Below are 16,140 nucleotides of genomic sequence, written 5' to 3' on the forward strand. Positions count from 1 at the left end.
TGAAATGACTTCCAAGAGCACATTATAGCGGAGAGAGCACACTCACGGTGATGGACTTTGCAGGAAAGGGACTCGGACCACACAGAAAGCAGGGCGTGGGCTGCCCAAGAGGGCTACATATGGCAGGGACATGAGACCAGAGCAGCAGGAGGGTCGGCAGCAGGGCACACGGAGTGGGCAGCCACAGGGCAGAGTGTGGGTGCTGAGTGCGGGTCTGTCCTACCACTTAGTCAGGGACAGCAAGCAGGGGACGTTTTAGCACCTTTCTGTGGCCAGGCTTTGGGAAGGAGTATGATTTGATTCTTGAGATTATTCCACCCGCTGACCAAGTCTAGAAACCATAACGGCAAAGAGGAACAATAAATGTTTCAGAAAACAAATACAGGCTACCTTACATGACATGCTATTTTAACCTGCTCTATAATTACACTAACGCCCTCCAGATTCTGTTGATGAGATGCACTAGGGGTAACACATGATCATTAGAAAGGCTTCAGGAAAAGCCGAACACTTGAGCAGAAGGATCTGGAAAAATACTTTGGCAATATTTTCCACAGAAGGCTATAAAATTTGAGCTTTTACATTAAATAGCCGACTTTTCATACAGAATTATTAAGTCACAAACTCAAAACAAATCATCCTAAAGAAACTAATTTTGTATGCCCAATTTTGTTACTTCTTGTGGGTGCTGGTTCCATGATGTTTGTGGAAATTCACTGAGTTTGGCCCTTAGGGAACATGCATTTTTTTCCTATATGTTTTTCACTAGTCAACAAAAAGTTTTCCCAAAATGTCCAACTCCTTGAAGCCATTAGGTGATGCAAGGTTAAATAGAGGGCTTGATATTCTTTTAGGAGTACTCAGCCCTAAGCCCTCATGCCTCTTAGAGGAAAATGGACCTGTCTCGTGATGGGTACAACCTTAAAGTTGACTCGCCAGGCCCATGAGCTGTATAAAGGGTAAAATAAAATGATGACTCCATTAAGGTGCTATATTTTAGAGGCTGATCCCAAAGTTCATCGGTATTTTAGCAAGTTCCAGTTCCCCCAGTCTGTGGACAGGGGCTGTGCCCGGAGAACCTGCCTGGTTCAGCACAGCTGCAGCTTCTGAGCAAGTCAATAGCTCCCTCAGAGGGCAGAGTGGGCATTCCGCCTTTTGCAGATTTTAAGGGTTAACAGGCAGAAAGTGAGGTATAGAGTGCACAGCTCACGATGGGGTAATTTTCATTCCTCACAGATGGCATCAAAGGGCATCAAATGTCCACAGTGAGGTCCCCCTTAAAGTAGCAGGACATCATTCCTGCTTGGAGTATAAATCCGTGTGTCAACTCATAACAGTCTGGAGGGAGGAGAGAGCTGGAATTCTCTCTTTTTGGGAGTATCAGGCATGTGTTGGGCAAACCCACGTGGAGAAGTGTGGACAAACCACAATTCTCACCTCCTATTGACATGGAGGGAGATGTGGGTTCTGGCCAAGCCCCTGACTCCATACTTCTCTAAGGGCTTCTCTCATGTGATGGCACAGAGCATCCCCATTCCAAGCCTTCCTCCACCAAGGTATGGCCAAAGCAGCTCTCCTGGAAAGGGTGATTTTTCTGATAACAATGTCTCGGTTGATTTAACCAAAAGAGTCGGGCAGTCAACCTCAGTGAGATGTCTTACACACCTGGCTCGCCACACCATCATGCACGTGGTCACATTGATCGTGCACATGCCTCCACATGGACGGACCAGGGACTGAGCCTGAACAATATGCTACATTTCCCAAATCTGCCAGGAGGCATATTTCTGATTTAACATTGGGTTGCATGGTCATTTAGTATACTTTTAGAAAATGGAGGAATTTTAACCTACCTAAGAAGTTAAGTTGGCTAGCTCGGATCTGAAAATAGGCTGATTCTAGCTGACACCCACAATCCCAGTTTACCAAGTGTGATGAAAACAATTACCATGACTCCTGTTATCTAAACATGCTTTTCATCATGCTAATATACAACTGTTTCACTTTTAACAGCATGGCTAAGTAACACTTACCACAGGATGGGAACTTGGAAGTTGTGGACGGAAATTAATATTTCCTGGTTAGAAAGAACATGGACAGTTACTGCTATGTTAGTGAAAACCAACTATTTATCCCCTTCCCCACTGCAGATCAATCAATGTGACTGTAAAATATTACTGCTTGAGGAGTAGATACATTTTCTGCATACATTTCTTGATACCCTCTTTCATCTTTCTCACATAAGCAATTAAAATGAATTTGTTTTTTAAAGTTAAACTTAGCTATTTTTTGATGAACGATATCTATAAAGCTGGAGCAATCTGACATTATTTTAATCAATCAGTAGAAACAAAGCCTCATCCCATCTTGTTTGAGTTTGCAACAGACCAAATCTAAAATGAGGCTGATTATTATCAACATCTGAAAGAGTGAGACTCCAATGTCTTGGCTACTCACCCATTTGCCCATCAAATTTTTGACATGGAACTGTAAGAACTCTTAACAAACCATCTGACTTATAAGAATAATGCTCGACGAGCTGAAAAAGAAGAAAGAAAGTATAATAAATAATGGAGGCAGGCAATGGAGAAATCCTGACCTGGAGCAGCTGACTCCCCTTTTGGACTTTAAAAGTGATTCAAGGACAGCGCTTAACAACAGAAGGTGCTTCCTTGGTGGTATTCCTGATCCCTTCCCATGCCTCTCTCCTGCCACCCTCAGACTTCTGGACAGAAGTCCACATGCCACCTTCCCTTTTGGACTCTGCTCTTGGCTCACCCTCTTTCTTTCTTTCTTCTTTTTTTTTTTTTTTGGGTAGCAAGTTGCATTTATTTGTTTATATTCTCCCATATCTGTGTGATATTATAACAATGAATTCAGCACGCTAATGTTCATTCATTTATTCAGTCATTAAACAAACATTCTGCTGTGTGCTAGGTCCTGAGATAGGACAAAAGGTAAACTATGGTGAATCATCCTACAGTTGACGTACTTTCTCGGTGGAGAGAGATATAAATGAACAATGTAAAGTGATTAATGGTGTAATAGTGCTGTGGGCAAAGGCTTTGGAAGGACCAAACAATTCAGCCCAAAAGTTTCAGAGAGAAGACATCACAGCACAGGTGATGTAAGAGCTGGGACATGGGGAAAGCTGACCCTTTGGCAAATGGCCTTATGTTGACAGGATATAGACAGCCTCGGCTAATGGCTCCCAGAAAACTATGAATCATGATGCCTGATTGCTACATTAAAAAATAAATGAATGGCAAATAGATTTATTTATATCTAATCAAAATTATGCAATACGAAGACAGTCTTAGTTTTCACATTTACTTTTCTCATACAGACATTTCCTCTTCAGACAATCTAAAATCTTCCTATCTGATATTTCTTCCTTATCTGTTTATTGGTACCTTTTCCAGTTAAGGACTTGTTGCTTCTGAATCTTCTTTCCTCTCAAAACTTACCTATTTAGATGAATGTTTGTTGAATGAATATATTTTATCCTTCCAGGGAGCATTCTGTTTTTTAAATTTTATTTTATTGTGGAAAGAACACAACATGAGATCCACCTTCTTAATAAATGTTTCAATCTGACCAGCCCTAACACGCTACTGAGATGGACATCAAAGTTCTCTCTATTCTGTTAAATGCAATAGTGTGTTCTAGGGCTAAATAGTATTGAGGTCCCTACAACAGCTGAAATATCACACATCTCTCCAATGTCATTCAAATATCTCCTTACAAGCTTATGTTTTCAGATAATCTATGCCACAAGGGTGTCTGGGAGGTGGGCATACATGTTAGGATTTCCCTCTTGGGCAGGGGTCTGCAAACTTTTTCTGTAAAGGGCCAGATAGTGATATTTTAGGCTTTTTCACTCCACATGGCATCTCTGTCACACAGTTCTTTATTTTTTTAAAAACAACCCTTTAATGTATAAAAACCATTGTCTTCAAGTACTACACAAAAGCAGACCAGGGGCAGATCTGGTCCATGGATGTGTTGACTCTAGCTCTAAAGAAAGGAATACTAGAGTAGTGTAGCAGTTACCACCTCTCAGACTCCTGGGTGGAGGAAGGGCACAGAGGTACCTTACGTTGATGTCAAGGAAAACCAATGAAATCACACTTGTAAAAATGGAAGGTACTGCTGGCATTTTTATGCTCTTTCTTAAACATATATACAAGGGGAAAGATTTAATTAAGGCTGAATACTGTGAGATGCTGGAGGAATCAGTAAATGGGAAAGCGTAAATATGGGAAACAGTCTTGGGAAGGAACTTTCCAACAATTAAAGATGTTTAACATTATAGTCAGCATGCAGACTTGGAAACTGTGACTGGGCTCAGACAGGGAAAATGGTCATTCAGGAGAAGTATAATGGCTGTGTACCAGTGATGGAGCCCAGGACCCTCAAGCATTGGGCTGACAGATGCACTCCAGCGCCTTTAAATGCACACCATCAACAATTCTTGTACGAAGTGAGAGACTCTGATGGGAAATTAATACCAGAAGGCAACATTCCCTACTCATCTCTCTGATTTGCATTGGGCATTAGTACCTAATAGGTTAAATACTCTTTCAAAGCGATACCATAAAACAAAGCAAAGTCTGTGGTTGATAATAAGCTACATGCTAATGATCTACAAACCAAAAGACAATGTCAGCATTATGACTAATATGAATAAATATTAAAATACCCAGCATTCAAAGAAGAAGATTTTGTCCCCAACTACAGCATTAGGAACCAAAATACACCGTGTGGTGGTTACTCTAAGTGCTTTAAAGGTAATGGGGATCCCTGATCACAGTTTTTAAAAAGGCAAGATTTTGAGTCGGGTCCTTTCCTGCTGTAACCACACATGAGGTTGCTGGTGGGGCCTGGTGTGGACATTTGAACCCATCCCCGATGATGTCCCGCACCTACAAAAGCTCAACGTAGTTGTTGCTCTTGGGATGGCAGAGTCCCTTGGTTTTCTCTGTCTCTGGACCCACTACAGTTTATAGGATGCTTTGCCATTTCCTCATGGAGCTGTGATTTAGAATGAAGCCAAGTCATTCGTGCCCAATGGAAAGCAGGGATGAACACCGGATTAGGGCTCATTAGTGCCTAAGAAACTCCCAAATTACTCTCTGTTTTCGGGTTTGCTATCAGGTAGGTCAAGAAGAACCCCTTCTTAGACCAGGGCTGAACAATCCTATACGAGTGGCGGCCTGAAGCGCAGGTTCAACTGCCAGGTTGCCCTAATTTTGCAGCAAGATTCATTTTGCAGTGAGAATGGCACCTGGCATTTTATATTAAATTTGGCCTCTCACAACTCAAAAAACAGTCTGATTAGCCACTTCTAGGCCTACCTTCCCAGCCATCCACACCTTTCTATTGTGTGTATTTGTATGATAGGCTGTTCTGGGTTCCAGGCAGAACGTCTTAGAAAGAAATGCCTCTAGCGCCCCAAGGCTGGGTCTCTGGCTGAAACTAAGCACAGTCCTGAGTGGGTACCACTTCCTAGTGCCAAGAGCTAAGGGGCCCTGGATAAGCTATGGGAGCCTCTGTCACCTGACATGATGACCCTAGACCAGTCATCCAGGAACCTGAAGGCTGAAAAGCAGACTCTGATTGGGCAGGTCTTGGCAAGGACCCAGGTGGCATATTCTAACAAGGTCCAGGGGCCGGTTCCTCTCTTTTCTGAGGATGATGTATACCTGCCATAGTGTGTCGAAATTCTTCCCGCCAGGGATGGAGAGCTTCCCCGTTTTGTCCTTATCGATGCGGTAGTGCAGCACCTTCCCCTCGTGCAGCAGGCACAGGGCGTAAGACCCGTTGTCCCTGGACCTGATCCTGGAAGAGAGGAGACAGCGCATCACCATCACTCCTACCACCTGGAAGGGAGGAGCGCCCTGGGGAGGCACCCTGCAACAGCGTCCCAACCTCGGGGACAAGGGGTCAAGGACTTTGTACCCAGGGAGGCCCAGCCCACAGCTCAGTGACACCGTAAGCTCCAGACAAGGAAATGCTATGGTCAGGGACAGGCCACAGCCAAGCCCAGCAGGCTGGGGAGCGTTGGGTGGGCATCAGGAGAGGCCTGGGCTCTGGGGGCAAGTCCTCTGTTTGCCTGGAGCAGCAATGCTGCTCAGCATACCAGTAAGTGGGACCCTCAGCATTCCGCAGCTGGGGAGTCTGTAGAGCCCTCTTCACTCACCTCCTCTCTTCAGTGAGGTCTGCATTTGGATCCGATTCTAGGGAGTGCAGCTCCCCTGTCTAGGCAAGGGTGGGCGTGGAGTGGGGGAGTGTCTGGTGGGCATTTTAACTAGGAACCTTCTGGACCCCAGATGGAGGGGGCTGAAAGCCCTCTTCACTCCCTCAAGCTTGCTCTCCCTTTTGCAGGGAGGGGAGGGCGGGACCAGGACGGGTATTTAAAATGTTCCATGTGATGCGGTCAGATGACGTTGCCAGGAGAAGAAAATGTCCTCCAGCGTGGGGTGGTGAGCAGCAAGCAGAGCCAGGTCTGCGCTGGCTGTGCTGGGCGCCCAGGCTCCACCTCCTGGTCCCAGTGGGTGCTCCTGGGCACCACCCCCTTCCCTTATTCAGGAAATGAGTCTTGTGAGTCTGATACCAAGCAGAGAGGCACCCGCTGTGATGCAGGGGGACCTGCCACCCACGGGGAGGGCCTGTGGGACTTGGGGAGGGCGCAGGCCAGGTGGGGCTGCAAAGGCACGGAATGGAGGTGAAGCCCCTCCCCAGCTGAATTCCTTAGTCATCGCCATCCTCAGCCCATCTTCCCCTCTCAGCAACTCAAGCCCTTGGGATCACAAGATCTGCAAGAGGGTGAGTCACCGAGGTCCCAGCTGTCCCAGAAAGCCTCTCCGGCCTTGGCACTTTCTAAAATGAGGAAACTGAGGCCCCCAAATGTTAAGCAATGTGCCCAATGCACTGTATTTTGGGAAGAGTTCAAATATGCCAAGCTGCCGTCGTATTTCCATGTTGACGGGAAATTTCTCATGCCTCCTTTCGGTTGTACGAGGCCACATCCACAAGACGCACTTTGGAAGCTGACGTGGTCACCCTTGGCCTTGTAGGTTCACCTCAAAAAGCTAACCCAGGACTTGAGATATGAGCTGTGTCTTTGGAACCTCGTTTTAAAAATAAGTTTAAGTCGTGCTTGGCTGTGCATGATGAACGGGTTCCCTCCATGCACCAGTGCTCAGGGCAGCTGGTGTGGGTGGCGGGAAATGCCCAGACCCGCCTTGGCCTCGGTAGGGGCCACTTCTGAAACCTTCTGCTCTGTGAAAACATCCCTTCCTCCCAACCCAACCAGGTCACCGGCACCCCAAAGTGTAAGCTCCCTTTCACGGTTACATGGCCCATTAAGGCCAGTTGGTTGCTGTCAAACCGAAAAACCACCACACAGAAAAGGAAAAACATATTTTTATATGAGGGATAACTGAGTCTATCTTGTAGGGAAGCTATTTTATAATGTGGGGCTACTCACACCCGCTTTGTTTATTTTATAAGCATCCGTGGCAAACAAATAGGATAGTTTGGAGGTACAAAGAACTATACAAATTCTTAATATGAAGCAATATCAATTTATGTATACGCATATAAAAGGTGACCTTGGGATAATGATGCTCATAGGCCATTCCAAAATACCACTCTCTTTGATTTAAAGTCCTTTGTATCTTGGACCTCAGGGTCCTGGAATCAAGTAACTGGATCTGAACTCTGGTTTTCCAGATCCATGTCCAATGCCCAACCATTCCACCTTGCCTTATGCCCTGATTGACCTTTTGTTGTTAAAACTGGGATGGAGGATCACAGAATGTCTGGGGAGATGGTTCAATCACCTCATTAGAAACTGGGAAATGCAAATTAAGACCACAATGGAAATACCATTACACGCCCTTCAGACTGGCAAAAATGCTAAATATTTCTGAGAATGAGGGCAATAGGCACCCTCGTATACTGCCTGTGGGAGCATGAATCAGTTCAATCATTTTGGAAAACAGTTTGGAATTCTCTACTGAAATTGAACCTATTTATCCCCTCTGAGTCAGCAAAACACTCCAAGATATACAAAACATGTGCATTCTGCACCTATAAAGTATGTGGGGATGCTTATAACAGCTTTATCTGCGATTATCAAAAACCGTAAGCAGCCTAAGTGTTCACTAAGTGCAGAGTAAGTAGGTTGTGGGGTATTCATACCACAGAATGTCACAGAATAAAACAAACAAATGGCAGTGATACAAAGCACAGATGACTCTTACAAGTATAAAACGTATACTGTGATTCCACATGCATGAAGTTCCCAAACAGGCAAATGCGAACGGTTTTGATGTACGCCTAGGTCCTAGGTGGTGACGAGAAAGAAAAAAGAAGAAAAAAGCCAGGGCATGCTGGACACAAGGGTGCAGGAAGTGGCGTCCTGTAACAGGTGGGTGTGAGTGAGCGGCCTTCCGCGATGCTGCTTGTGTTTTAGTTCTTGACTCCAGTGGTGTTTGCTTTAGAATTATCCATTAAGCTGCACTTACAGAGTGACTCACTCTTCTGTGTGTTTAGTATTTTCATAAGAAAAACAGCATTAAAAGAGAGCTGATGCAAGGCAGAAATAGAGCATCTCTTGCTTCTGGGCAGTGATTTCTGCAAAGGCACACGCTTCCTTGAGGCTCCCCCCGAGAATAGGTCCCAGAGGAGTTTCTCTCCCAGAGCTCCAGCCAGGCAACCTGTTTCAGCTCCCGGGATGCCAGTGGCAACAGCTACCTGGTGAGCACAATCTAAGGACCGGGAGGCACAGGGACAGGCTGTGGACATGCAGCCTGAGCAGCCCCCGAAGCAGCTGGCAGGAAACGAGGGCAGAGAAGGGAAACCCACAGGCCCAACATCTGTAGGTGGCAAAGCCCAGAGGCTTGGTGACACTAACGGCCAGTAACTGTGGGGTGTCTGCTGGCTGCAGGCAGATCCTGGGCTGGGCTATTTTTAATCTAACATACGGAAAATACTGGTTTGGAAGCTGAAGTAGCTCCTCCTCCTGGTCCCCTCCTGTTCCTCAGAAAGCCTCCCTTTGCCCTGGGACACCCTCCAGGTTTGTCACATGGACGCCCAAAGGGGAAAGAGCAAAGACTAGTCTTGCACCTTCTCTTGGGGTTGCTGGCCTCCACCCTCCAGGTCAACTATCTTCAGGCATATTCCCGGAAGCCCCAGAATACTGTATTTTTTCCCAGTGAGTCTCTTGGAACAAGTAGGCTCACGACAGATTTGTGTTTTGCTACGACAGGGTGTGGGACTTCAGCGCTCTTGAACTGCGAAGTTGTCCTAACTGGCCTTAAGACCATCTTGAGGTCCTTGGTGAGAGGGCAGGAGAGCCACCTTGCCTCTGCGGGTGGATGGTCTCAGGCTCTGCGATGAGCAGGCCTTGCACCTCACAGACACCAAGCACTTGGCCAAGCTGAGGTGGGGAGAATGTTCGTTCTGCCAGGCACAGCCTGGGGGGGCTGAAGCCCTTTTCCACCCTCCTATGACCTCCTGGATCGGAGAAAACATGTGGTAATGATGCCCAGATATTGACAGGGAAGTGAGGACCAGGAGGTGGTGGGACCCTCAAGGTGACCTCCACCCAGCAAGGTCTGGGGACAGTGCATTGTGTCTGCTGCAGACAGAACAGGACAGCTGGGGCACATCCTAGCCCACCAGGCATTCTCACTGTCCTGTGCATTTGTTTTCCCATGGGCAGAGTAGAGCGTGGCTGGCTGGAGGGGAAAGGGGGTGCCTGGGATAAGCTGTGTGCCTATGGCCGGAATGGGCTGTATAAAGAGACAGGGAGGGGCTCACTTCCAGGGCTGACGCTGTATCGGGTGGTCAGATACTGTGGCATGGGGCCCAATGGTGGCTTCGAGACAGCAGCTGAGAAGTAAGGAAGGAGAGGATATGGGAGTGGCACGCCCAGTAGTATGCCTGCCAGTATAACGCTGAGAGCACCCCCAGACTCAGGAGAGGTATCAGCACTAATGATCCACGGGAGACAAGAAGAAATGCAACTTCTGGGTGCTTTTGCTTTGCACTATAGCAAAATTTAGGCACGTGAGCATTCCATACATGCAATGAAAGCAGGATCAATATGGAACACAGGTCTAAATATGGGGCCATGCCAAGCTATTCTTTCACACGTCTGCCTTTTAAAAAGTTTTATCAATTCCCCTCTCTCTCCCTCTGCTCTAGTTTATGAGGTGAAACTAGGTCATGCTGCTTCTCCTCCACCTTCATGGGGACCTTGATCAGACCAATGAAGTGATACTGACGTTAGTCCACAACCCCCTTTAAACTTTTCACTTCAGACAGGCCATGACACTTTATGCTGACCTGCGGCTGCAGAACCACACGTGTCGAATAAAATGGCACACTTTGATCCATGATGGCAACACCTAAGAGCGCTCACAGAACTCAGCTTTTATGGTGGCATATGAGGGTCATGCAGTCTCATTCATCTATGAATAAGGTTTTTTCTAAACCCAGAGATCACTTTTGAAATTTAAATATATAACAAAAAGTGAGTTATAACTTAAGCAGGGAAAAGTGAGTGGCAAATAAGAGCAAAAAAGAAAAAAAAGTGAGATTTGCCTAAGGACAAATACCAATATCAGTGCTGCAGTGGACAGGGGGAGAACATCCCGGGCCAGCAGCAAGGTGGGCACCTGAACCTGAGATTCCCCCATTAAAGCAAGGACGGTGAAGAAGAAAACCTCTTCAACTCCGGAGAACAGTGTTCCCAGCATAGAACACTGAGGAGTTCCACAGATGAATATCAATCAAATACGAGCTCAAAGGGATCACCCAAAACATAAGGAAACAGGAGTTATAAGAAAGAGGTCAGGGAGGGAAAAAGAGCAGGAGAGACAGAGATTTATACACCTAAGGACTTTCTATATTGGAATCATCAGATACAGAATACAAGCTAACTATACATGAAATATTCAAAGAGACAAAAGGTGGAATCACAAAAACTAGCAAGCAATAAGATACTCTCAAAAATATAAAGGACTATTTGAGAAACAACAAAAACAAATGGAATTTCTAGAAATTTTTAAAAAATATAACTGATGGAAAAAAAACAGTGGATGGGTTTAAAGTAGATTAGATACAGATGAGGTAAAAATTAATGAACTGGAAGACAAATCCAAGAACATTACATAGTTCAGTGCAAAGAGAAAAGGCAATAGAAACTAAGAAAGAATAGAGGATGAATTAAGAAGGTCTAAAACATGTTTAATAGGAGCCTCTGAAGGAAGAAATGATAAGAAAGAAGGATGATAATACTTGAAAAAAATAGATGAGTATTTTCCAGAACTGATGAAAGAATCCATGGTTGTAGGAAGCACAGATACAGGACAACCACTGGCTTAGCTTTAAACATATTACCTTGTTCATCTCTGTAACAACTCAGGTAACACAGTAGTTTCCCCTTTTTATCATTCAGTAAGCTGAGGTCAGAGAGATGAATTAAGCTATCTAAATCACAGAGCTATTAAGTGGCTGCGCTTGCCTGAACTTAAGTTTCTACAAATAGAAGCAGTTTCAAGGTTAACTCTGTCTCAACCAGTCAAATAATACAGGAACATTCCCTAATGCACATATGGTTAAAGACCCTCCAATGAACTTGGAAAATCTCAAATGATCACTATTCTTAACGTAGCTTAGGTAGGCATCCAGCATCTTGAGCAGGCTCAAATGTGGTCCTCAGACCAGCATCACTTGAGAACTTGTTAGAAATCCAAATTCCTGAGATATAACTCAGGCCTAGTGAGTTAAAAACTGGGGGGTGGGGGTGTGTGGTTTGACCCAGCAATCTGTGCTTTAACCAGCATCCAGGTGGTTTGCACACAAACAGAAGGTTGAGAATCACTGCTTACATCATCTGCCCTGGACTTTGTATCCATCCTGTGGAACCCCACTGAAGGTACCGTTTCCATTCTTCATCCTTTCTCCTAGTTTACATTTGTTCCTAGCTCATGGGGAATACAAGTGTATATTCTTACAAGCTATCTCAATGTCTCTGAAAAAATGTAGCATATTCTGAATACATTTTATCCTGGTTACCTTACACTGAGTTGTACTTGCACTGAAAAAGATTACTAATAGCTATTTCCAAAGAGAGGCATCCACCTGCCATCCAGTATACCTGATGGGGAAGGGGGAGAGGGAGGGGGAGGGCATTGGTGAAAGGTATTGTTCTAATATTCAAGGATGGCCGGTATGTCACCCAGTGTCCCCAAGCCAGGTCTAACCTGGACAAGGACCACATGGTTTAGCACATTCCTGATTCTGGGTGGACAAAACCCTTTTCCTTAGAAAGCCACTGTCACCAAATCTTCTAGTACCCAGTTGTGTACAGAATGGTGTATGCCCTCATTGGACCATCTGTGCATGTTGCTCATTGTTTTACCTGTAGGTTCCCCTGGAAGGCCTCCTACAGGGCCCCGAACATTAGAAGCATGAATAAGTGAATGTGTATGTGTGTGTGTGTGTGTGTGTGTGTGTGTGTGTGTGTGTACCCGTACATGTGTGTAAAGGAGGAGAGGGTGTGAGGGGCATCGGGCTATAATGGAGAAGGATATGGTGGGGAAGGGAAGGAAAGAGAAGGGAGGACGGGAGAAAACAATGAGAATGTCATACTCCATCTAGAAAATGGCTAATGAAGAAGGGATGACTGAAAGATTCAAGTGTTTATTTCTCCTTGAAAGGGACAGGGGAAGGAAGATCTGGGGTACCTGGATTTCAGATGCAGAGCACGTAAGAGCACATCACACAGGGAACTCAATTGTTCTGCAGGGCTGGAAAGGTGGTTGACTGTGGAGGGCATGTGAAAGATAAATGGCACCACTACTTGGTACCTGCTCAGAGGCCTCTGCACTGTCTTGTTTCTCTGCATACAGGGCCCAGGATACCTGGGATGACTGTCACATATTAAAGAGCTGTCATGAGAAAAGCACGGGTCGAGGAGTCCCACCCATCATATGCAACAACCACAGGCCAGCGCAGGGTGCTGAGGCCCACCCCCAACTGCAGGGGATGTAACGCTCTACGACCTCAGGACCCGCGAAGCCCACAGGTCACAGCTCGTACACTCCCCAGCACGTGTGCCTCTCAGACCCTCGGACTCCAACTCTCCTGGGCTTCCTCTAGGCCTTTGTTCTCACCTTCCTGCCCTGCCCACACTACTCAGCTATGGCATGGGCAACACTCGCTCTTGACTTCTGCAAACTACTGTCCTGGTCTAAGACCTGACTCTCTGCCATCTCTCCCCCTGCAGAACCCTCATTCCCCTCTCTTCACAATCCAGGGGACCAGCCCAGAGGTCAGGGTCTTCCTCAGGACCTCACAAGTCTCCCAGACCTGACTGCACCACTGGTATGGCCCAGGAGACTTGACCTGGCAGCACCTCGTCCCCACCTGCTCTCCTGGGATCTCCTTCAATCCCCTCCACCTCTTAGTCCCACGGCAACGCTAGCCTGGCGTTCACCAAGCATTTCCAAAATAAGACCTGCAGTCAGCACCTCTTGCCTTCCACCATTCTCACCCAGCGGCTCTGGGCACAGCCGCCCCGGCACTCATCCTGCTGTGGCTCTTCCTCCCTCCTGATGGAGTCCAGAACTGCCTTACTACCACCTCAGCCTCAGCTAAATCTAATCGGCCAGTTTAAGGATCATTTGGCAAATATTACAGTTGGTGTGGAAATAGGATGACCCTCTGGTCTGAGACAGCCCTGCTGACCCCTGCTGTACCCCCTCCCATCATGTTATCGGCCCCCTTTCCCTCTCCCTGAGTGGACAATCCATTCCCCGGTCCACCCCTTAGGGTCAGGAGGGACTTCCTGTCTGGTTGGATGGCCTTTCCTTCACACAGCTTGTCACTCCTGCCCTGCTCCTGGGCCAGGCCACGCTCAGGTGGCAGTGTTGACCCCTAAGACTCTGCACTGACACTTCCTCCTGCCCAGGACCACTTTCTTTTCTTTCTCTACTGATTCTCTTCTCCTCACTGCTCAGAACACAGCTGAAATGTCCCTTTCCCCAGAAAAAAGATTCCTACCACTGAGACCTGTTCTGAGCACTGGGGCTCCACCCGTGAAGATGGAGGCCGGTCCCTGCACTTGGGCATGCAGAACAAGTGGGACTGACGGACAACAAACAAGTGAACAGAAATAAACATGCCAACAGTGTCATTAGATGGGACGACCGTGATGGACGGAGCGGGACATGTAGTCACACGTCACACACTTTGCAGTATGTGTTTCTGAATTTAACATCTTCCCCTAGGCTGTAAGCACGGTGCAGGCAGGGACTAAAGTCTATCTTGTTTGTCACAGTCCTATCACAATGCCTGGCACACATCTGGTGGAATGCATTATTTTGTGGAATGAAAGGCTATTTTTGCAGCTTTTTTTTTTTTAACAGCATACTTCTAAAGTCAGAGAATAAGAACTACAGTGAAAATGGCATTGGCGACTTACTGGCTTGATGACTCCTTTGACAAATCTGAGATACCATCTTTTCTGTGCCATGTTAATTCACCCGTTTGGAGAGCTGCCATCTGTGTATTTTAAAGGTCACCTAGAACTCACTCTTCACTCTGTAAGACTTGCAAGGACTTTTAGCCAAAAACAATAAAATGTTTTCCTGGGTACTAAGCACAAAACAAGTGACAATTCCATTGTTTTTCGTTTGCAGAACATGGAAATTTTAGAGCATTTTTGTTCTGAGATCCCTTACATGATGACACGAAGGGACTAGTACATTACATTTCAGCAGATGTGATGTGCTCTTGGAGCAGCACTTGTGAATGTGAGCTCTGAGCTGTCCTGCACGAACCACATGGTGAGATATTTCTGAACTGGACAGTCAGAGAACCATTGAACACAGCCCGTCCCCACGGCCTCGTTCGGCCCAAGCAGGGCCCAGCAGTGTGACCACACGGCCTTAGAGTTTTGTATGATTTGTAAAAGATATTTAATCACAGCCAGAGAAGACCACTCTTTCTTCCACTCCAACTTCCTTTTCCAGAGTTGCCAATGATCCTAAAAATGGACATGCATTACTCAGAATGAGGTGTGAGTCTAGAGGAAGGACTGAGTTTTCTTTTTTCAAAATGAAGAAAATACTACCAAATTATTGTCAAATGAAGAGGCAAACATTATGCCGTCAAAAGATGTAAAAAATAAAAGGTGCTATAGACATGTGTCAGGAACTTAAGTAAAAATAAAAATATTACTTTTTCTAAATTTTGTATGTTTAAGGTATTGATTAGTCTTTTAAAAATTGTAGATCATTGTGATTTTTTTCTCACTCTAAAATATACTGTATTTTGTATCTAATTTTAAAGAGGGTCTTAAGAGGGACCCTCTTAAAGAGGGACCTTAAAGAGGGTCTCCAAATTATATATGCTTTGGACCCCACCAATTCTGGATCCTTCCTTTGGGGGAGAGGATACAACATTTTCAGAAAGTAAGCTTTGTTTCTCTTTCCTAACAAATCCATTTTGTAGTCACACCTGAGCTGTGGCTAATTTCTCAAAATGGCAAACTGCGCTGTCATATGAGGCCTCAGAGAGCTGAGGGGACTCATCCCCAACACAGCCTGTCCACTCTGCCTCTATCCCTGATGTCACGAATGAGGCAGAGCTCCGGCCCCGACCCACAGGACCTGGGCTGAGGGTCCTTGTCTGGTGTTCCCTTCTGGCCAGCCAGACCGCAGACGTAGGCAGGTGCCTTAGTCAGAATACCACAGGCTGAGGGGCTTAAACAACAGACGTTTCTTTCTCTCAGTTCTGGAGGCTGGAAGTCTCGGATCACGATGCTGGCGAAAGCCTGTTTCCTAGCATGTAGACGGCCGCCATCTGGCTGTACGCTCACATACATGGCCTTGCCTCTTTGCTGTAGGCAGAGTCCAGCCTCCACCTTTTCATAGATAATCCCATCATGGGGCCCCACCTTCATGGCTTCATCTAAACCTAATCATCTCTCAAAGGCCCCACCTCCAAATCTGTTACACTGGGGGCTGGGGCTTCAACATACAAATCTGTGGGGACACAAACATTCAGCCCATCATAGCAGGTGATGAAAAGCCACCTCTAGAAATGCCACAGATGACT

The 16,140-nt window shown here is 46.2% G+C and overlaps 1 protein-coding gene across 4 annotated transcripts in view; it reads right to left on the reverse strand.

Annotated features, from left to right (window-relative positions):
* SYK (spleen associated tyrosine kinase) overlaps positions 1-16,140 on the reverse strand; it is a 94,946-nt gene that overhangs the window by 31,499 nt on the left and 47,307 nt on the right. For 3 of the 4 annotated variants that reach the window (XM_029203741.1, XM_029203739.1, XM_029203742.1), the window contains exons 4-7: positions 5,706-5,841; positions 2,458-2,539; positions 2,034-2,077; positions 263-331 (exon numbers count right to left, since the gene is read on the reverse strand). In XM_029203741.1, the coding sequence (XP_029059574.1) occupies positions 263-331; positions 2,034-2,077; positions 2,458-2,539; positions 5,706-5,841 (331 nt within the window). The remainder of the gene's footprint in view (positions 1-262; positions 332-2,033; positions 2,078-2,457; positions 2,540-5,705; positions 5,842-16,140) is intronic. The other variant, XM_029203743.1, reaches the window with a different exon arrangement.

This window comes from Monodon monoceros, unplaced genomic scaffold (genome assembly GCF_005190385.1).
Source record: "Monodon monoceros isolate NGI ecotype Baffin Bay Population unplaced genomic scaffold, NGI_Narwhal_1 Super_Scaffold_5, whole genome shotgun sequence".
Taxonomy (NCBI): domain Eukaryota; kingdom Metazoa; phylum Chordata; class Mammalia; order Artiodactyla; family Monodontidae; genus Monodon; species Monodon monoceros.